The 22,569-nt window shown below is 38.7% G+C and overlaps 1 protein-coding gene and 1 long non-coding RNA gene across 9 annotated transcripts in view; one reads left to right on the forward strand and one right to left on the reverse strand.

Annotated features, from left to right (window-relative positions):
• The window catches only part of 1500002F19Rik, a 59,397-nt gene extending 55,153 nt beyond the window's left edge, over positions 1–4,244 (reverse strand). Inside the window, exon 1 of one of the 2 annotated variants that reach the window (XR_003946678.1) lies at positions 1,242–4,244. This is a non-coding gene — a long non-coding RNA (RIKEN cDNA 1500002F19 gene). The remainder of the gene's footprint in view (positions 1–1,241) is intronic. The other variant, XR_003946679.1, reaches the window with a different exon arrangement.
• The window catches only part of Zranb1 (zinc finger, RAN-binding domain containing 1), a 55,223-nt gene continuing 34,063 nt past the window's right edge, over positions 1,410–22,569 (forward strand). For 3 of the 7 annotated variants that reach the window (NR_155454.1, NR_163812.1, NM_001362199.2), the window contains exons 1-3: positions 15,876–16,877; positions 18,278–18,442; positions 19,819–20,669. Coding sequence is in view for 3 of the 7 variants with exons in the window: in NM_001362199.2 (NP_001349128.1) it covers positions 18,402–18,442; positions 19,819–20,669 (892 nt within the window). In the remaining 4 variants the exon portion in view is untranslated. Of the gene's footprint in view, positions 1,780–15,875; positions 16,878–18,277; positions 18,443–19,818; positions 20,670–22,569 lie in introns of those variants that run through there. The other 4 variants (NM_001362198.2, NM_207302.3, XM_006507969.4 and 1 more) reach the window with 4 other exon arrangements.

The raw sequence follows: 22,569 nt of genomic DNA on the forward strand, positions 1-22,569 counted from the left end.
ACCTACAAATGAATTAATTATATCCTTGAGAACGTGTTGTTTTGTGTTGTTGTTTCCATTTAAACTTAATTTATGGATAAGTTCTCAGACCAGGTGGGGGTTGCTGAAGGCCTCTACTCCATAGCAATGGCTATGGAGAGGAAGCACCCCACTGGTTGTGAAAGATGTTGGTGAGGGGAAGTTATACAAAGTACTGTTCTTTTGATGGCCATGGTACAGCTGTCTTATACCATTTTATGCAAATAACTCAAGACACCAAAGACAGCTTCACAAAGTGAATTCCCACTCAAGTTTGGGAAACATCAAACTTCAAGTAACACGGTCATCCTTTTGGATCTGAGGTATCCAAACAATTACTAAATGCCCTCCCAGATTGCTGTTAATGTTCCTTCAAGATACTAATTAATTATTTTTATTTTTAATTATGTGTTTGTGCAAGTGAGTGTGGGTGTTGGTAGAGGCCACAAGAGGGCACTGAACCCCCTGGAGCTGGAGTTACAGGTGACTGTCTTCCACTGAAGTGGCTGCTGGGAGCAGAACTTTGCTTCTCCGAAGTAAGTGCTCTTACACGCTGGCCGTTTCTCCAGACCCCCCATATTACTATCTTTTTAAAAATTACATTTATTTATTTTGTGTGTAGCCCAGAGAACAACTGTGGGAGTTAGTCGTCTTCTTCCACTCTGTAGGTACTGGGGATGGAACTCAGGCTGTCAGGCTTGGCAACTTTACCCAGTGAACTATTTCTACGGCCTTTAACACATTACTTTTAAAGCAGTTTACATTTTGAAAAAGTTTGAAGTAGGGCTAGGTGAAGCTAAGAGTAGTGGTGGCGTAAGTCCAGCACTCCGGAGGTTTAAGAGTTCGGGATCAGTCTCAGCTATTTAGAGGGGTTAGAAATAAATCGGGCTACAAGAGAACCTCGTCTGAAAACAAAATAAAATGCCAAGTAAGCAAGGCTTGTAATCTCAGCGCTCTTGGGGAGGCTGAGGCAGGAATATCGTTTAAGAGTTCCAGGCCAGCCTGAGCCCCAGAATGACAGCCTGGGTCAAATTATTGAAATTTTAAAAACTGTTTTAAACCGCCGAAGGAACGGCCAAGCGGTCTCCCAGTTAGCAAACAGATGCGTGACTCACGCTTGATTCAAAGCGCTGGCGACTCTGCAGCAAAGAGCGGCCGGCGGCCAGGGGAAGAAGGCTCCCACCTCCCAAGTGCATCCTGCACTTAGACTTGAAGACACTCACCCGGGAGGACGCGTCGCGGGACCGCGCGCGCCGTAGCCTCACAATCAGGACGCACGCTGCTGACGTCACGGCCGCGGCCCGCTCCTGCGCCGGGAAAGAGGCGGTCGCCTATTGGCTGCGCCTCCTGAGGCCTCGGGACCAATCACAGGACGGTGAGCAGCGAGGTCCAGTTCCTGACGTTGTGCGGCCGCCGCGGGGTTTATTTAGCTCTAGGGTCCTGACCGCCGCCATTCGGAGTCCTCTGCGCCCGAGGCTGTCCCCAGACCGCTCCGCCCCTGTCCCCGAGCCTCGGCCCCCGCCTCCGCGCAGCCTCTCCGCCCCTCGGGCCGCTGGGAGCCGCGCGCGGGCCCGCGGAGAACATGTCCTGACTGAGGCGGGAGGGCGGAGGCGGCAGCAGCGGGGTGGGCGGCGGCGCCGAGGGAGGCGGAGAGGGGCCGGGCTCGGCTCGTCGCCGCTGGCCGTGCGGGAGTCGCCGCCGCCGCCGCGGCCGCCGGGCGCCGCGCGTCAGACGGGGAGGAGGAGGATCCGCGGCCGCCAGGTAACCGGGCCTGGGTTGGGGGCGCCGCGCCGCAGGCCCCTCGCGGGTCGACCGCGGCCTGACGGGGCGTCGCGGGGAGCAGGCTGCCGAGCCTCCGGGCGGCAGCGTTGCGGGATAGCGCATCGCAGGCCCGGGGTTGTCCGCGGCCGCGCGTCCATCTTGGGCTTCCCAGCGCGGGGACAACCCGGAGGATGAGGGAGAGTGGCCGCCCGGCTTGTTTACCGACCTCAGTTGGCCGCCTTCGTCAGCGGCTGGCGCTGCCCTTCTGCCCGCCTCATTCCGGCAACTGGGATCCCTCCCGAGTCCGAGTGTGTGGGTCTTATTCCCACCTCTTAGTAGGCCATAAACACCCGGATTTGTCGCTCTAAGTTGGTGCTGGTCCCCAAACTTGTGTTTTGGTCCCTTGTCCACTTTCTCTCCCCTCATACGTTGGCCTCCGGTTGCCTAAAGCAAATCAGGGTGAAAGTTGATGTCTGGTGGCCATGGGCAGCTGGAACTCCGCTCCCGGTAACGATCGCTCTGTGCACCTACCTTGTGGGTTTTCTTGTTTTGTTTTGGTTTTCTGCTCTAATTTGGCTGGTCATTGCACAGACAAAAGAGCTGTAATACTTGCTGTTAGCGCCGGGGAGAGGCAGTTTACGTTAAGCAAGAAGTTTGAACCCGCCCATTATCTTGGAGACGCTGGTTTTGAAACCACCTTGCTTAGAATTTTGTATCTCAACCCCTCGATTTCCCCTTTCGGTTACCCACTAAGTCAATTTTTATAAGTTCTTTCCACTGCTTGCAATGTTTGGTCTCTGTATAGTTGACCTGTGATGGTGTTAATAAACGTGATGTACAAATACTTGGAAGTGTTATATAATGAGTGGCTCCTGTACCCCGCAGTCTCTTTCAGTCGACTCCCTACCAACTTTTGCTACATGCATGGTACCTCTGTTGATCAAAAATGGGTGACTTGGCTTATATAGAGAAAACAGGGGAGACCCGAGGATCTTTGTGACAGAGGCCATTAGAAAGTCCACTGAACTATGCTTGGGAAAAGTAAAGCTGGATCCTGTTAAATATTATTTTAATTAAATGAGGTATTTCGAAAGTATATTTGGAAGCCACTCTCTTGATTTGGAGGCTCTTAAAATAGTCTCATTAAATTTTTGTAACTTTTTCATTGGGGGGGGGTTGTGAGAGGTTAAAAGGTAGGGCAGTAATGAGACGTTTTACTTTTTTGGGGGGAGGATGTTATTTGAACGCCATGGGAGGTTTTTTCTGGTTGCTGTTTTAACAACCTTTTGTTAGTGCCGTTGAGCCTTGGGGCATCCATTTATTTACTCTTGAGGTTGTATGAAGAACTTACAACTCATGGTAATATATTTCAAACTAATGGCCTTGATCCATAACTATGTACTAATACGGATTGTGGCATATCACTTTTAAGGTCTGAGGATTAAACCAGGCAAGGTGGTGAATGGTGAATGCTTTTAACCCTAGCACTCAGGTAGCAGAGGCAGGTGGGTCTCTTGAGTTCTAGGCCATACTGGTCTACATAGTGAGTTCCATGACAGGGTTACACTGAGAAAACCTTCCCCCCCCCAACCATAAACAAACAAACAATTAAAGTAAGTCTGAGTATGAACATTAATTCAGATGTACATTGTTTGAGGTAAATTGATTTATGTGTAATTGATTCAGTGAGAGCCATTACATGTAGTTTTATTTATATTGCTTTTATAAAATCAGTTAAAACTTAAATGTAGTTGCAAAAGTAGGATGCTAACTTTTTATATAACTTGGTTTGGTTTTATTTGAGCATTGCTTATGGCTTTCCCCTCTTCCCTAGAAATACCTTCTTGTTTGAACATTTTTTTCTTCCAGTTTGTGGTGGTTTATTTGGAATTTTCATGTCCTCATTATACCTTGGGTATATTTTCTGTATTTAAATACACTAGCACCTCTGAGGCGCAGTGGTGGTGCATACCATTATTCTCAGCACTCAGAAGGATCTCTGAGTTCAAGGCCATTGTGGTTTACAGAGTGAGTTCCAGGACAGCCAGGGCTACACAGAGAAAACTTGATTAAAACAAAACAAAACAAAATGAAAATAAAAACAAACAAAAACCCCCCACAGAACCAAAAAACAAAGTACCCAACACATTCACTTCTTACCACAATAAATAAACCTATAAAAATGAAAAAAAAATTCAAACTCCTTTTGGTGTTTAAATTTCTCAGTAGTTTGGTCTCTCTCTCTCTCTCTCTCTCTCTCTCTCTCTCTTCTTTAATCTTCTTTCTTCTTTCCTAAGTGAAGCTCAGTCCAGCTAAATTTTTGTTTCTGTGAAGTCCCTCCTCTCGGCCTTTATTTATTTTACCCTTTCTTACTGTACATCAAGTTAAGTGCTATCTCCTAAGAACCCCTTTGAGAACTTACCCTGGAGGAACCTGTTTGCTCCTCTGTATGAGACTTTCCACCCTTTGTTGTTATTGTTGTTGTTAGTCTATGGTAGTTTAGATTTCTTTCTATGACTTCTGTTTTCCAACTATATTTTTAAGGCTCCGAGATTTGGTGTTGAAATTTTTTTAAGGCTCTGAGAAATGAGTTTGTATCTATGGAGACAGTATAGTTGGCTCTGAAAATATAGTTTGACAAAGTATTTCTGGCTACAGAGGTATTTCAGGATATACAATTTGTATGTTTTCTACTATTGGAGTTTCTGAGATTTTTGATGATTTATGAGAGAAAATATTTGAAACTATGGTCATACCATAAAAATACTTGGTCAGTTTGTTTACATTTGTTAGTACTGTTTTTTACTAATACAAAATATTGACATTTTTCCATTGGTTGTGCTGTATTATTCAAATGAAAATCTCTGGTTTTTTTTCACTGAGTCTAAGATAGTTACTTGACTTTGGATTTGGTACTAGTGACATGAAAGGTAGCTATTTTGTATTTGTAAATGTCATTGCAAATGACATTTATCATCGTAGGAAGGAGGAATAATCTGTAGCCTATTTGGATTTCTAACCTCAGATGCTGATGGATTGTACAATTGATCAAAAGGCAGATGAGGCAGGGGAGTATGATTTTGTTGCTACCTGTTGGAAGAAAACATAAAACTGGCCTACAGTATTCTTATATACCAAAGATAATACATGTAGTTATGTAGTGGGGATGTGGATACTTAGGCATTTGGAAAATAGGTGTGTGTGTTTCTGTTGTAAGTATGAGTAAGTTTCTTGGCAGTAAATTCTCCTGATAATGTCTCTGCCTTCTGTGAAAACTCACCCTTTTATAGTTTGTCAAAATATTTTTCCCTTCAAAATATTTTGTGTGTATGGGTGTTTTGTCTGCATGTTTGACTGTTTACCACATGCATGTAGTACCCTTGGAAGCCATAAGAGAGTGTCATATGCTCTGGGACTGGAGGTGAAGAAGCTTGTCAGACACTGTGTGGGTTCTGATCCTCTGGAAGAACAGCCACTGTTTTTAAATGCTGAGCCAGCTTTTCAGCCCAAAATTGTCTAATTTTTATAAAATTATAAAATTTTATAGTTAAATTTATAGTTTTTTAAAACTAGTACTTTTTAACCTTTGTTTTATGGGAATGGACATTCAGCCTATATGTGTGTCTGTACACCATCTGCATGTTGGATCTCCTGAGATCTGAGTTACAGACAGTTGTGAGATGCCATTCGGGTGCTGGGAATTGAACCTAGGTCTTCTGGAAGAGCAACCAGAACTTAACCCCTGAGCCATCTAGCCCCCAAAAGTTGTTTATATAAGAACTTTTTTTTTAATATTCATAAATCTTTCCAGTATAACTGGAGATAAAACTAACCTTTAACAAACTTCCTGAAATGCTGGGTGTTTTTACTAGGCTACTTGAATTTGTAAAAAACACTTTCATAGACCAACGCCAGTAATAAGAAGAAACCTAGATCAGTTTATCCTATTAATAATTAAGTTGGATCCCTTACTTCATATTATTTATAAATTTTAACTCAAACTGACTAAAGATAAATTTAAGAGCTAAACTACAAAATACTAGATGAATTAAGGTTTTCAGCCTAATTTTTTGAATATGGATGTTCATTCAAGCAGTGGGTTCTGCCACTGCTGTATGTTGAAATTTGCTGAACTTTAAATCTAATTATTCTCAACTATAAGTTGATTATTTTAGGACAGCATTTTTTAGACGTATGGCAAAATCCCTGTTGTGTAGATGAAGGAAAGAGTCCTTACAAATATTATGCTACAAAAACACATTTGCAATTGAAATTCAGAAGACAGTATAATTGCTGTGATTTTTTTTTTTTTAAATAAACCAATTCTTTGCTTTCTTGTTTAGGACATATAATGAATCTTCTTTTATTTCTCTTTGTATTTAATGAAGCTAAAGCTTATCTCTTTATCTGTCTCTGTCATATTTATTCTTATGGTGCTAGGTATCAAATTTAAGGCCTTGTGCTTGTTAGGTAAGCATTCTAGCTCTGAATTAAGTCATACCCCCCCCCCCCCGATTTCTTTTTGAAGCTTGCTTTCTGTAGCCCATACTAGCTTTGAATTTGTGATTCCTCTTGCCTTAGCCTCTTGATGCTGGGATTATAGCTGTGTGTCCCTACACTAGTGTAAGGTTTGCTTTTAAATAGGGAAGCTACTGCAGGTCTAGAACTACTTTTTATTTTTCTGGGAATGTTCTCCTTTGATAACTGGAATATTGAGTTGTTATTGACTTATTAATGAGTAGCTGCCATATGATTGAAGACAAATGAATTTTTCATTGTTGAATATTAGAAACAAACCATAGTGCACTTAGCTAAGAATTATGGGAGATAATTGTCTTGCTTACTGATCCTAGTATTTTCACTATTAAGTGTGATGCTAGTATAGGCTTTTTTCAGAATGTTCTTTAGCAAGTTAAGTTCTCTGTGCAGGCTCTTTGTTTTTCTTCTGATAAAAAGTCTTTCTGTATAGTTTAGGGTGACTTTAAACATGGTCTTTTTGCTTTAGCCTCTTAATGCTGGGGTTATTGGTATGTACTAAAATGACTTCTGTCACTGAATTTTTAGTGCTATTCTATATAGCTTGTTAGGAATTTGCAGTTTTTCTTCTTTAGCCCATTGATTTGATAGGTTCCATTAATTTTGGGATATTGAACCAACTTGTTGATTTAATTATTTATCTCACTTGGATATATATAATTCCATCTGTCCATCCATCCATCCTGCCTAATCAGCTTTTCAAGTCAGGGTTTCTTGGTGTAGCCCTGGTTCTCCTGTGATTCACTCTGTAGACCAGGCTGGCTTGAGTTTACAGAGATCTGCCTGCCGCTGCCTCCTTGTTGCTGGGATTAAGGCTTGTACCACCAGGCCCAGTTTTTTCCTTTTTCTTTTTTCTTTTTTACTTTTTGACAGGCTCTCACTCTGGCTCATTGCAGGCCCAGAACTTGGTATGTAGACCAGGCTGGCCTTGATCTCACAGAGATCTTTCTGCTTCTGTTTCCTCACTTGTGTGGGATTAAAGTTTTGTACACTATGTCTAGCTCAATGTATTTTGTAGATTTGTGCTTCTATATAAATTTTTTTCTCCTCTTCCTCCTCTCCTCTTGTTGTTGTTGTGCCTCTGTGTCTACATCTTATAATTGGCAGTCAGGTCAGAGGCTTGATAGCATTCTATTTCTATTACCATTTATATTACTTGGTACTTTTAATTCCTGGTAGTGTACTTTGTAGATGTATGGCAGCATTAGAGACAGAGATCAGGTCTGTTATGTAGTAACAGATTAAATATTAGTTCTGTTTTAAAATTTGAGCTTAACTCAGGATACTATAGTGGAAATGGAAATTTTAATTTTCATCATCTTTGGAAATAAGATATTTGCAAAATAAATTGGTTTGTTTTCAAAAGTGAGTTTTACACAGAAGAACAGGGAGAGGCTTTGCTAAGTAGTGTAGTACTATGCTGGAGAGCACATTATTTGACTGCCTTTTATTTTTACAAGCGAGACATTTTTGTCTAACAGATACATAGAGTCTGCTTACTAATCATATGGCCATCATTGCATGCTTACCTTTAAAGCATGGTCATCTTTAGGCTCTGAAATTCGTATACATACCATTTAGATAGACTCACTCTTTCACTTGGCTGAATAACAATGAAAGGCTTTTAAATTGTTATTAACATAGCATTTTTTTTTGTTTTGTTTTGTTTTGGTTTGGTTTTTGGTTTTTTAGATTGGCGGCGTCTCACTATATAGCTCTGGCTATCCTGGAACTTACTATGTAGACCAGACTGGTCTCAACTAACAGAGTTCTGCCTGCCTTTGTTTCTTGAGTGTTGAATCTTTTTTTTACCCCCTCTCTAAAATCTGGACTGGTGTATACTGGTCTAAAGTCAGGCTATCTGTAGGCCCTCATAACCCCCCATTATAGGTGCTGAATTTAGTGTATTTTGTTTGTTTGTTTGTTTTGTTTTTTTGAGACAGGGTTTCTCTGTATAGCCCTGGCTGTCCTGGAACTCACTTTGTAGACCAGGCTAGCCTCGAACTCAGAAATCTGCCTGCCTCTGCCTCCCAAGTGCTGGGATTAAAGGCATGTGTCACCACTGCCCGGGTAGTGTATTATTTTTTTTTATTAGATATTTTCTTTATTTACATTTCAAATGTTATCCCCTTTCCTGGTTTCCCCTCCGAAAATCCCCTACCCACAACCCACCCACTCCCATTCCTGGTCCTGGCATTCCCCTATACTGGTGCATAGAACCTTCACAGTACCTAGGACCTCTCCTCCCATTGATGACTGACTAGGCCATCTTATGCTACATGTGCAGCTAGAGCCACGAGTTCCACCATTGTATGTGTTTTCTTTGATTGGTGGTTTTAATTCCAAGGAGCTCTGGGGGTACTGGTTAATTTGTATTGATGTTCTTCCTATGGGGGCTTCATACCCCTTCAGCTCCTTGGGTACTTTCTCTAGCTCCTTCATTGGGGACCTTGTGCTCTGTCCAATAGATGACTGTGAGCATCCACTTCTGTATTTGCCAAGCACTGGCAGAGCCCCTCAGGAGACAGCTATATCAGGCTCCTGTCAGCAAGCTCTTGTTGGGATCTGCCATAGTGTCTGGGTTTGGCGGTTGTTTATGGGATGGATCCCCAAGTGGGGCAGTCTTTGGATGGTCGTTCCCTCAGTCTCTACTCAGAACTTTGTCTCTGTAACTCCTTCCATGGGTATTTTGTCCCCCCTTCTAAGAGGCCCCCAGGCTCCCCCTCCCCCATTATAGGTGCTGAATTTAGTGTATTTTTTAAAAAATATCTAGGTTTTGCTTACTTGTTCAACTTTTTTCCCCTCTCTCCCCATGTTCAACTTTTTAGACATCATTTTTGTAGTTCTCAATCTAAAAAACAAGATATGACGAAGTATATCACCAAGTTTTTTGTTTTCGTTTTTATTTCTCAAAATGTTTAGGTATTGCCTATTGGTAGTCTAAGAAGGATTGCTCAGCAAGAAACACACACAGGCAAATTAATAGTTCAAGTTTTGGATAGTGGGAATAGGCCACTGAATGTGTGTGCTTGGATACAGAAGGCCTGGGTTCAGATTCTGGCTGTACCACGTAGTGACTTTGTTTTAAGGGTAGTCACAGTGTTTTGTCTCCCGTTTTTAAAATTGAATATAAAAATAGTTCTGAGGAATAAATTGGTTAATATATTGATTTGTACAATGGTTATGTTTACTTGTTGAACAGGGCTGCCTTTGGCAGAATTGTGACATAGACAAAGTTGGCCTAGTGCTCACCCACTTAGAACAAACAGTGCTTTCAGTCTGCTGCTCTTCTGCACTCTTCTGCATGATGCTCTTTGTTGTCTCTGCAATGAAAGAAAAAATATCTTCATTCTGTTTTTATTGTCACACTATAGGAACCATGAGGAAAATGATCTAGTCTAGTTTTCATTATTAAGTAAGGAATTTTAAATAACTTATTTTGAGATGGGGGTCTCACTGTGTAACCCTGTTTGGCATGAAGTTTGCTTTGTACACCAGGTTGGCCTTGACCTCACAGAGGTCTGCCAGTTTCTTCCTGAGTGCTGGGTTTAAAGATACGTGTCACCATACCTGGTCTAAATTATGAGTTTTAACACAATTTTAGTTCAAATAACTTTTATATTTCCAATGAGTAACCGAATTTGAATTGATATGAGGGATTGGTATTTTGAAACAGATGGTAAATTGGAGTTGGCATTGCCTTGGGGTATTTTAGCTGTTTGCTTCTGCTACCTTTTACAGCCTTGCTTCATATTATACTTTATGTAAAATTTCCAGGCACTAACTCCTATCCCTGTCAAACAGGAAGCCCCTTAGCTTCTGATACTTCAAGCTACTGTTAGTGAGCTAGATATACTTTCCAATGGCCTTCTTAAGGGTACTTTGTAATTTGGGAATCTGTTTGTAGTCTCTTTAAGAGAATGGAATAATGAAAAAAGTTTTGAGCATGTTAAGCCTATCATACTTATTAGGAAAATTGCCTTATTCTTTTATGAATCTCAGGATGGAAGCCAGGATTTCAGGCATGCTAGATTGAACTCCCCAGCCCTCTTTTATATTTAAATGCTGAATTGAGAATATACTCTCAAGATTAATTGTCCCATTTCCATGCACATCTAAGAAGACTGTCATTTTTTAACTAGTTATATCCGTCTACTCTTTCTAAGTTGTAAGATGATTAGTTTTGTTTGAGATTGTAATTTGAGGTGCATGTCTCTAGTTATGGTAAAATTGAGTTTACTATATGGTTGAAGGACGTATATGTGGTATGTCTTGCCTCCTTTTTCATACTATGTAGCAACTGAAATGCTTAGAGAAAATTAATTTTGTATTTAAACAAAGTTGGTAAGTAAATAGAATTCCTGAAATGACTAGAAGAAGATAGATGAAAAGAAATGTCACTTACTATTGTTACATGCTAAAATTGTTAATAACTATCTTCTAGGTATTTTTCATTCTCACCAGTAGAGTGATAGTTTCTGTTTAATTAAGAGTGGGAAACCTGTCAGAATTCTTTTATTATGTTCCTTCCATAATTAATGTATTCTTACCAGATTAAAATAGCAAATCTTAATGGGGCTGGAGAGAACACTGAGTGGTTAAGATAATCTGCTTTTGCAGAGGACAGGAGTTGTGTTCCCAGTATCCACATCAGCTTACTCAGAGGGTGATGTAATTCTAGTTTCGGGGTGGTGGTGGGGTGGCAGGGTTCAATACTTCTGTCCCCAAAGGCACCAGCACTCAACATGTACACACACACAATTAAAATATTTGAAAGAAAAGACAGCTCTATTTGGAATGAAGATAGGTATTCTAGCTGTAATATGGGTAATTGCCTCAGTTAAATAATAGCATAGTGCTGGTGTGGCCGGTGTCATTCTGATAGCTGTTACTTAACTTGAGTTTATTTTATTTTCACACACTCTTGGGAGGATTTAGCAGGTTTGTTCAGTTCAGTGTTTGATAACAGGTGACTCTGCAATAGTTAACATGAGTTCTATAGAGGATGTATGTTGTATTTTCTGAAGATATTTAATTGACTGGAACTATAGCTCAGAGTACTTGCCAGTACATGCAAAGCTGTGGGTTTTATTCCTTAGTACCACTACCAAAAGTTAATGATTGTAAAAAATTTGTACTTATGCCCTTTATGTACTGCTAATCCAAATAATCAGCTCATAGGTTGTCACAGCAGTTCAGGTTGCGCAGATTTTGAATACAGAAGTCTGGTGTAGAATACTTTCAGGTAGCAAGGAATGGAACAAACACTTACTGAACAGTTTGTTATTCTTAGGAGTTTAGTGCCTTTAAACCGTTGATAATTAATGATTAGAAGTACTCAGGACATCTGGCAAATCATGTGCAGTGAGCAAGGCTTGGGATACTACCTTCACATTTTATTAGAAAACAACAGAAATTAGTGAATATTAGCTGCACAACAAAATTTCAGATGCTCAATGAAAGTGTTTATTTTCCAATTCCAAAAAAATAAAAGAAACATGAATTTCTGATGAATTCAGTTTTGGATATGTTAAGTTTGAGATGTATACTAAATAGTTAAATAGATATTCTGTAGGCAGGATTCATTAATCTGAACTTGGGTAGAATTTGGGAATCATCAGCATATAGGTAGTATTTAAACCCCACAGACTGGTACAAGTATTTGCTGCCAAAGCTGATGACCTGAATTTGATTCCTGTAGTACACATAGTAGAAAGAGAGAACTAACTCCTGAAAGCTCTCCTCTGACCTACAGGTGTATTGTTGAATGCTGTGTGCACGTATGCATGCAAATAAATAAATAAATGAATGAATGAATGAATGAATGAATGTTGAATGCTGTGTGCACATATGCATGCAAACAAACAAACCCACAGAGTTATTGAAATTCCTAAGAGAGTGAGCTGGTAGTTTGAGAAGTGTTGACCAAAGAACTCTTGGTGCCTAACATCAGAAATAAAAGCCAACACAGATTAAGGGAGGATAGCTAGTGAGAAATACAGGAAGCCAAAGGCAGTTTTTGAAGTCTAATAAGAACAATGTGTTTAGTTGTGGCTTATAGGATCAAAAGGCTCTAGACTATGCTGTTGGACAGATTTTATGGTGGTTGTATTTTTCCCATAAGTTATTTATATTCCAAATGTCAAAGTAGCAGGAAAGAAGTGTTTTATAATTTTATTGGACACATTATATTATTTATGTTATAAATTACATTGTATTTATGCAATGCACGTTCGTTTATTTTTGTCATACTGGCTATGCAGCCCAGGCTGGCCTGAAAGTTGATAATCTTCTGCTTGTACTTTCCCAGTACTGGGATTTCAGGCATGTGTCTACATGATCAATATTTATATGTTTGTTTATTTGTTTTTATAAGTTAAAATTTATTACTTTATGTATCTTTATTTATTACTTTATGTGTATGGAAGTTTTGCCTGCATATATGTTTGTCTGTTCACAACTGTGTGGGTGGTGCCTGTGGAGACCAGAAGAGAATGTTGAATTTCCTGGAACTGGCATTATAGATGGTTGACTATGTGAGTGTTGGGAGTGGACCCTGGGTCCTTTGGAAGAGCAGCCCTGCTCTTGATTGCTGAGCCATCTCCAGCCCATTGTTTAAAATTTATGGGGGGAGGGTGGAATGGGAGGATGACATAGTAAAGATCATGATTTTCAGTGAAACACTTTAGATGTTTGCTGATACTTACATAACTGCCATGGTAAGATTATAGTATAGATTATTTCAGGAAAATCGAGTATAGTTTATAATCTGGCTAACTAGATAGGAATATATTCAAATGTGTCAAACACGAACCCTAGCCTAAAATCTCAAGTAGAAAGAAGGTATTTCATTTGCTTTGTTTAGATCAACTTGATTTGAACATTGAAATCTCTTGGCTGGAAATTCAACCTCAGTTATTCTTGAGGGCTTCCAGTTCTTAGGTTTTTTGTTTGTTTGTTTTTAAGATTTTTGGCATTATTCATTTTAGGTTCTCTAGATAAAGTGTTGTCTTTCATTGTATGCCATGGGGTTCCTTCTGGTTTCTCTAGCTCTGCTGTCTGGCTTGGCACTATTTATTTATTTATTTTAAAATAGTGCTGGGTACTAGAAATTAAATACAGGGCCTTGGAACATGATGGGCATGTGTAACATTGCTCAGCTATGTCACCAGCCACTGTTTTTTTGAGACACAGTGTGACTGTAGCTCAGGTTGGCCTTGTGCTTGTTGTCATTCTGTCTTTTGATTCCAACTGCTATGATTACAGACATGCACTATCTTGTTTTAAAAAACAAAACAACAAATTTAATACTGTCTTGTAAGCACATTTCATCAAGGTCTTGATACCTTGATACTTCTGCAGCTATACCCATGGAATTGATCTCACTCTATAATTTCTTCTGAGATTGCTCAGAAGCGTCACTGTTGCTTTTTTCCCAGGTCACTGAATGTGATGTGATCTGTATTTTGTTGGTCTTATAAAATATAGTGTGCTGGTCTGTAGGTCTTGTCTCTAAAATCCCTGAGATGGGGTTTCAGAAACCTTTGTTGACCTGTTTGAAAATTGGTGGGAGTGAATGATGGAAGAGAAACTTTTGAATTGATGTTCCAGAAATTAATCCTAAGAAGAGATGCAGTAAGTGCATGCAGTAAAACTTTGGTTGCTTGAAAAGTCCTTGGAGTGACCAGAGAGCATCCTGTGAACGTGATGAGAGGTAACTGAGTTTTAAGGATGAGCATATCTAAGGCAATGGCTTCATATTTGCATTTTTGGGAGTGATGACATATCTAGAAGTTGAGGGTATGTGTAGTGTGTTTAGAAGTGGATGAGTGGGCTTGTGTGTTACAGGAGAGAGCTGAGAGCTTATATTGTTAGAGAAAGCTTCAGACAAGAGGATTGCTGTGGTAACCAACAGCTGGATGTATTTAGAAAACAGAGATACCTGGAGAGGCTATGATAGTTCTGACCTGAGCTGAGGAAGGATTGATGCCAGTGGGGCGGAAGCAAATAACTGATCAGATAGAAACCACTGGAAGAATTCAAGGTGATTGTGAGATTCTCAGCTAGGTATAGTGACATGAACAGTGTCATTTGTGGAAATTGAAGAAGGTAGGATAGGAGTTTCTTGTGAGAGGAAGATAAAAGGTCTAATGGGCGATTTGGTAAGTTATCTGAGGCCTAGAATGGGATTGGATTTCTAGTTAGGGATTTTTCCATGTCAACAGGATACTGCTGTAGCACTCCTGTTTTTCCTCATGATTATTGTAAGGAAGACAGTGATATAGGAAGATGAGAAAAGAGAAATTGAGTGGGGATTTTGGCTTAAGAGTCAAGCAGTGCTTTCAGTTTTTTTTTTTTTAAATTATATAATTCAGAATCACTTTGTGATATTTTAAGATAATCTGAAATTTGTGTGTGGAATACCCTCTTTTTAATTTTGTGTAGTCCTTTAAGATGCCCTGTGAGCATTTGTAAATCTCCATACCTTTATATTAATAATTATATAGAGATAGTTAATTTTATGTTAAGAAAGTTAAAAGAGCTGGGCAGTGGTGGCACACACCTTTATTCCCAGCCCTAGGAGACAGAGGCAGGCAGAGCTCTCTGAGTTTGAAGCCAGCTTGGCCTATAGAGGGAGTTCCAGGGCTACACACAGAAACCCCATCTTGAAAAACCAAAACAAACAAAAAAGTAAGTTAAAACAAACAACACTTTAATACTGCCCTCTTTAATTCTTCTTTTGAATAGTTTCTTATTTGAAAGTACTGGCAACTGAGGTTGTTTCTTAGAGTTGGTACTTGATGAGGATTATTCACATGTGAGCTTTTCTTTATTTGCTTATTTTGTTTTTGCTTTCTTTATAGTGATGCAGGTGATCAAACCTGGAGCTTTTGGGCATCCTAGGCTAGCACTTCACCACTGAGCTACACTGTCATCTCATTGTATAAGGCCTTTAGTAAAGGGTTGGGATTGGTAGTATGATACCTGTTGTTTTGAGGCAAGAATTAAATGTGGCCTTGTTTCTTAAATTTGGTTTTGTTTCTTAAATGTTTATGAACACTTCATAAATAAAGCTTACATAATTAAACAGAACATATTTGAAAAATTATTTTATTATCTTATGTTCAAGTGTTTTGCTTGAATGAGTATATATATGTGTGTGTGTGTATGTATATGTGTGTGTAATATATATATACACATACACACACACACATACACAATCAGCTGGGAACTGAAATGAAGTCTTCTGCAAGAGCACCAAGTGCTTTTAAACAGTGAACAATCTCCCCAGGCCAAATGAAGATTAAAGAAAAAGTGGACATAATTGTGTCTCTTAAGATAAATGTTACTTGCTGGGCAGTGGTGGCACAAGCCTTTAATCCCAGCACTGGGGAGGCAGAGGCAGGCGGATTTCTGAGTTTAAGGCCAGCCTGGTCTACAGACTGAGTTCCAGGATAGCCAGGGCTACACAGAGAAACCCTGTCTAAAAAACCAAAAAAAAAAAAAAAAAAAAAAAAAAAGAAAAAAAAATACAGTTTTATGTATAAATAAATCCGGGAGATAAAAAAATATTTTAAAAACCTGTGTTATGCAGATTTTATTGCATCAATTAATTGAAATATGAATCCTTGGATAGAATTTGAAATCCTTAATTGCATAGAGTATTAGAATTATTAAGTTAAACAACTTATCTATAACATGTTAACTTAACATGATATGTATTCACAGTTCCTTTTCAAAATGAAGCATTATGTCTTAAGAGCTGGGGTCTGGATAGATGGCTCAGTGGTTTAGGGCATGTATTTTGTGGTAGAGCACTTGATTTGGTTTCCAGCTTACAGCCATCTGTAATTCCTCTTCTGGCCTCTGTAGGCACATGCACTTATGTGCATATACACCCACACAGACACACAAACATGCACAGTAAAAAAGAAAACAACTGTTAAAAAATCCTCTCAGAACTAGTTGCCTTGAAAATAATTTTATATACCTCATGAGAGGTTGTGACAAATCAGGAAGAAAAAAGGCAGTGTTAATTCTTAGGAATGTAAAATTATACATTGTCCTTACTTTGATTGGCACAGGTAAAAATGGCTCTCTCAGATGAGCATCTCTAATGGAATATAGCTTTCAGTTACTAAAACTCAGTATCCTGTCAAGTTCCAACTTCCCAGAGTATGTATTTCTATTGAAAATAGTCTAGTGTACTTCTCTCGTCTTCCTTGAATTTCAGTTTGGAATTGAAGTTATACCTATACTTTCAGAATGGGCAGGAAAATTCTTCATTTATGATAGTCATGATGATAATTACATAGTGCTGAAATTTAACCCAGGGCCTTGCATATGGGTAACATGCTTTCCATTGACCGCTGCCTCCAAGGCAGTCTTGATATTATTGTTATTTTGAATTTTATTACATTAAATTTTTCATTTTCTGTCCTTGTATGAGTTGTATACCTTGGCAAGCATGGGAAGGCCATAGGACAACTTGTAGGAGTCACTTCTCTCCATCTAGAGTGTGGATCCTAGGAATTAACTCGGGTCGTCAGACTTGGCAGCAGGTACCTTTAACTACTAAGCCATCTTGCTCCAATAGGGTTTTGTCAGTGGCAGTTCTTTGTTTTTGTCAGCCTTGAAAATTTAAGTATGACAGTGTACAGGTTCCACGAAGTTATCTAAAGTCAGATTACATTACTGTTAGTTGAGCATCAGTTCAAGCATATACAAACATGTATCAAAGCAAGCATGAATTTCATTTTTAATGAAATAATGGAATTGCTTTAGTATATGTTGATGACATTTTTTTGTTAATAGTATCTTTGTTTATGCTCATGATAATTTCAAATACCATGAATAAGAAATTTATTTAAAATTTATTTACATTTTATTTCTGAAAAACTAAAGGGCCAGTCTAATGAATATGAATATTGCCATTAAATTTCTGTTGTCCACTTTATGTATGCTTGTATGATTATAGTTCCCTGCCATTAAACATACTTTCAGATCACTATTAGATGTGTACAGTCAGTGTACAAAGTAAAATTTAAACATTTAAGTAAGGGGTTGGAAGAATGCCTCAGTGGTAAAGCATTTGTTTTGTAAGCACAGAACTTGAGTTTGATTCCTGTACTCAGGTTAAAAGGCAGTAGTATGTTGTGTTCTTGGAGCTCCAGTGCTGGGGAGGCTGAGCATGAGGATCCCTGGGGCTCACTGACTAAGCCGTTTAGCCTAATTGGTGAGCTCCAGCCGGGTAAGAGAGCCTGTCAAAGGAGGTGGATGGTGTTCCTGAGGATCACACCTGAGGTTGTCATCTGACTGCCACGTGTACACTTGCACCCGAGCACACATTCAACCCCCCCCCCCACTTTTTTTTAAATGTCCAAACAAGATTACTTAAATTACCTGGTTTTAAAGGAAGTGGGGAAAACCCTAACATGCAGTTACAACAGAAAAATATTTTAAATTAAATTGTAAGTAATTATTTTATTTGATTTTTTTTTTTTTTTTTTTTACTTATTTGGATCATCTCACCGTTTCCTTTACAGTAGTAGTACAGATCGGAATTGACTCAGCACTGCTCAGACTCATAATATTGCTGGTTGTATTGGTACATGCCTACAATCACAGGCATTTAGGAAGCTGAAACAGAAGAACTACAAGTTTGAGGCTAGTCTGGGCTACATGTGGAGTCCCTAGCTCCAAAAAATAAGGAAACATGCATACACATGTACATGTGCATGTGCACACACATAACACATTATGCAGGAAATTTTCTCATGTTTAATTTGGCTGATCAGCCCAGTAAATTAGCTGTTTTTATTGCGTTGTTAAAGTAAAAGTCTAAATAGTATGTTATTAAAATAATTATAATTAAAATAGAATGGATTAAAATTAAAGCTTTCTAAAATACTTTTGAATATAGAAGGCTATAAGTGAAATTCAGTTTTGGTCTCCTTTACAGGAATAGCTATTCACAGTCAGACAGAACCACTTACACGTTTTGCAGTATCTTCCGAGGAAGTCAGAGTCTGAGCCAGCATGAAGATTGAATCTTGTCTTTGGTCTGATTTACCTTTATTGTAACCATGTGCAAGGTGGAGGTTATAGCATGGAAACTAAAATCTTAGTAAGTGTGAATTTTTTTTTTTTTAAATTTTAGCTATCCAACAGTATCCTTTCTATGGTGAAGTTGTCCTCTTAGCAAACGTCACTGTGTATGTGGGGTGTAGATTTAATAGACAGGAACAGAATAAATACACTTATAAAGTGATTTGGCTTTCCAGGTTTAGGAAGGAGAAATACCTATCACTCTGCCTAGGAACCTTTTCTCTTTTCCTTGTTAAAATAGGTCATAGGGAAGTACTAAGTTTAGAACAGATTGAAAAATTGAGAGGTTGTTTAGTGTTCTAATTTAAGTCATTAAAATATCATTAAGTTTGCCATATAAACTGCTTCACTTATGAATTAGTTGTCATTAAATAGTAAAGTCTTCATTATTGTGTAGTGTTAGTAAATCCACGGTTAGAGTCCTGGGAATGTTGACTGACTTATTTGTTTCTCAATACGTAGCCCAAGCTAGCTTCAATCTCAAGATCCTCCTGCTTCAGCCTCCTGGGTGCTAGGATTACAGGCATGTTCCAGCCCTCCCACTTCTAGGACTTCTTAGATAGCAAGTATATTTTTAATATAAAGTAAACATTTTAGTGTATGTTAATTTTTCAGATATCAAATATGAACATTTAGAAATAGATTGGCATGCTTATGCTAATAGTTTTCTTAGAGAAATCTGTCCATTTGAATTTCTTGAGAGTATAAGTAACGTAGAACTTTTAATGTTCCAAATATAATTATATTTTGAGAATACAGAATATCAGAATCATTTCTAGTTTATAAAGTTATTTTGTTAATTGTGATTAGAGCTCATCAGCATATTTTCTGTCTGTGCTAATTCAAAGCAGTGAATAACTAGCACTTTCAAGCTATTTTCCTCCCTTAGCAAGGATAATTAGGAAAGACTTTGAGCTTCTGAAATCACGGATTAGACATACTACAAATAGCACAGTCTACATTGTTTGCAATTTGTGAGTGGTTATTTAAGGTTCTATTTGGTTTGTGTTTTTTCTCTTGCCTGCAAGTCTTTTTAACTTTTCCTAAACTAATGGTGACAGCTGAGCTGAAATTAAGTAATTTCTATTAGTGACTCACCTATTTTTATCTTCTTTCCCTGTAGAAAGACTCTGCATTCATCTCCTTTTATCACTTCAGCAGTCCAAAGTAAACTTTTATTAAACCCTGAAGTCTAAGAGCTCTTTTTGGAAATTTATCTTTACTATTTTTGGAAATCTCCAAACAAAAGTAGAATAATCCAATAAGAAATTTACATGTGTCTTTTAAGAAATATATATTTTCTAAGTTGAAGGGTATTTTTTATTTCGGGGGCATATTTTCAGAGATGGAATTATGTAGCTATTATTTTAATAACAATGTCCTAATTATTTATAGCTTCCTGCCTGACATAACTCACTTCAAGAAGTACACAATGTCAGAACATGGGATTAAGTGGGCCTGTGAATATTGTACGTATGAAAACTGGCCGTCTGCAATCAAGTGTACTATGTGTCGTGCCCAGAGACCCAGTGGAACAATTATTACAGAAGATCCATTTAAAAGTGGTTCAAGTGATGTTGGTAGAGATTGGGATCCTTCCAGTACTGAAGGTGGAAGTAGTCCTTTGATATGTCCAGACTCTAGTGCAAGACCAAGGGTTAAGTCTTCATACAGCATGGAAAATGCAAATAAATGGTCATGCCACATGTGTACATATTTGAACTGGCCAAGAGCAATCAGATGTACCCAGTGCTTATCCCAGCGTAGGACCAGGAGTCCCACAGAATCTCCTCAATCCTCAGGATCTGGTTCAAGACCAGTTGCTTTTTCTGTTGATCCTTGTGAAGAATACAATGATAGAAATAAATTGAATACAAGGACCCAGCATTGGACTTGTTCTGTTTGCACATATGAAAACTGGGCTAAGGCTAAAAAATGTGTTGTTTGTGACCATCCCAGACCTAATAACATTGAAGCAATAGAGTTGGCAGAGACTGAAGAGGCTTCTTCAATAATTAATGAGCAAGACAGAGCTCGATGGAGGGGAGGCTGCAGTAGTGGTAATAGCCAAAGAAGATCACCTCCAACTACAAAACGGGACTCGGAAGTGAAGATGGATTTTCAGAGGATCGAATTGGCTGGTGCTGTTGGTACCAAGGAGGAACTTGAAGTGGACTTTAAAAAACTAAAGCAGATTAAAAATAGGATGAAAAAGACTGATTGGCTATTCCTCAATGCCTGTGTGGGTAAGTTTCTGGGTTTTTGTTTATTTGTGTGTTTTGGGTTTTTTGTTCATACGTTTGGGCTTTTTTGGCCTTATTTTGAATAAGATGGGAAAAGGCATTGAAATGGCTTGAAAATAAGAGGAAGATCAGTATTACTTCGCATTTGACTTATTTGGTGTGATAGTTCATGTATGCATGCATAAAGTTCTGTATCTGTGACCTTGTCTGCCTTGTACCAAAGTGTCCACATTTACTTGTGAACATGCTTTTTAAGTTAAAGAGACTGTTAACACATCTGTGAGAAAGTATATACTTGGAGTTTGAAATTGTTTCTCTTATTTATTGTAACAAGATGTGACAGAGCAACACCAGCTGCTGTTTCTGAATGTTTGTAAACAGTGTGAGCATCTTGTGATGATAGAGGCTTTAGTCAGAAGTTAAAAATATCATAAAAATGTGTGACTCCAAGAAGTTGAACGAACATAATATTTATTGACCTTGAAAATGCTGATGTTAACTTAATATGAATGTCATGTCGTAAATATTTATACACTTGGTAGAACTGATTTCACAGACAGCTAATTCGAATCCATAGTTCAGATTATGACTTATGGGTATTGTGTTTTTAGTTCTTTCATAAACATAATGTTGGGCCTGGCTGTTTGTGTAGAAATGTTAAAGGACAGAGACATGTAAGAGGAAGTTTTTCTCCATCTACTAGCTTAATGAGTTAATAATTTGTGCTATAAATCATAAAAGCTGTTAATTCTGTTTTGTTTTATTTGAGACAGGGGCTTTCACCTTGGTTGTCCTGGAACTCATTATATAGACTAGACTGGCCTTGAACTCACAGAATCCTCCCATCTGAAGGTGTTCATTTGATTTTAAGTCTCCCCTCCCATTAGTAGATTAGGTGTTTGATTTATTTATTTATTTATTTATTTATTTATTTATTTATTTATTTCTGAGACAGGGTTTCTCTGTGTAGCCCTGGCTGTCCTGAAACTCACTCTGTAGACCAGGCTGGCCTCGAACTGAGAAATCCCTGCCTTTACCTCCCAAGAGCTGGGATTAAAGGCGTGCGCCCCCAGTGCTCAGCAGGTGTTTGGATTTTATTTAAACTATTTCTATGGGCTGCTTACTTTGGTGTTCACTTTTGTTTAGAAATACTTGAGTGGTTTATAAGGTTAAACTTGATGTGGAACCATAGCTACCTTCCACTCCCCATTGATTTACCCTTTTGGATGTAGCCCCATGAGTATGGAAGATATAGATATAGTAGTGCTCAAGAAACCTGGAGTTTCTCTAGGCTAGAGACATGGCTCAGCACCAGAGCACTTTTTGCTCTTCCAGGGGACCTGAGTTTGGCTCTCAGCACCTATATCAGATGGGTTACAACCATCCATAACTCCAACTTTAGGGGATCTTCTGACTTTCATGGGCACCGGTACCCAGATGTACCTAGCCACATGTACATACACACCTACATATAATTTAAAATAATAAAAATAAATCTTAAAAATAAAAGAAAGCTGAAATTTTAGACATTTTTAAAAAAAATTCATGTGTTTGATTGTTTTGCCTGCATATATGTCTGTTCATCACATGTACAGTCCCTTGCACAGGCCAGAGGGGCAATGAACTCCCTGGAATTGGAGTTAAGGAGGGATTGGGAACTGCATTGTGAGTGCTGGGAATTGAACTGTGATCCTCTGGAGAGCAGCCGGTGCTCTTAACCCATCTTTTCAGCTCTTAAATTTGAGGTTGGTTTTTGTTATTGCTGTTGTTTTTGTTTTTAATTTATAATGTCAAAAAGTATGTCCTAGCAGTTTGAAGCTTAGTCTTAGCTTCTAGAGTTCAGTCATCAGAGCACTTGGCAGCTGTTCTGATTTTCTCCCCCTTTGAGCCATGGACCCTATTC

Source organism: Mus musculus, chromosome 7, assembly GCF_000001635.26.
Source record: "Mus musculus strain C57BL/6J chromosome 7, GRCm38.p6 C57BL/6J".
Lineage (NCBI taxonomy): Eukaryota > Metazoa > Chordata > Mammalia > Rodentia > Muridae > Mus > Mus musculus.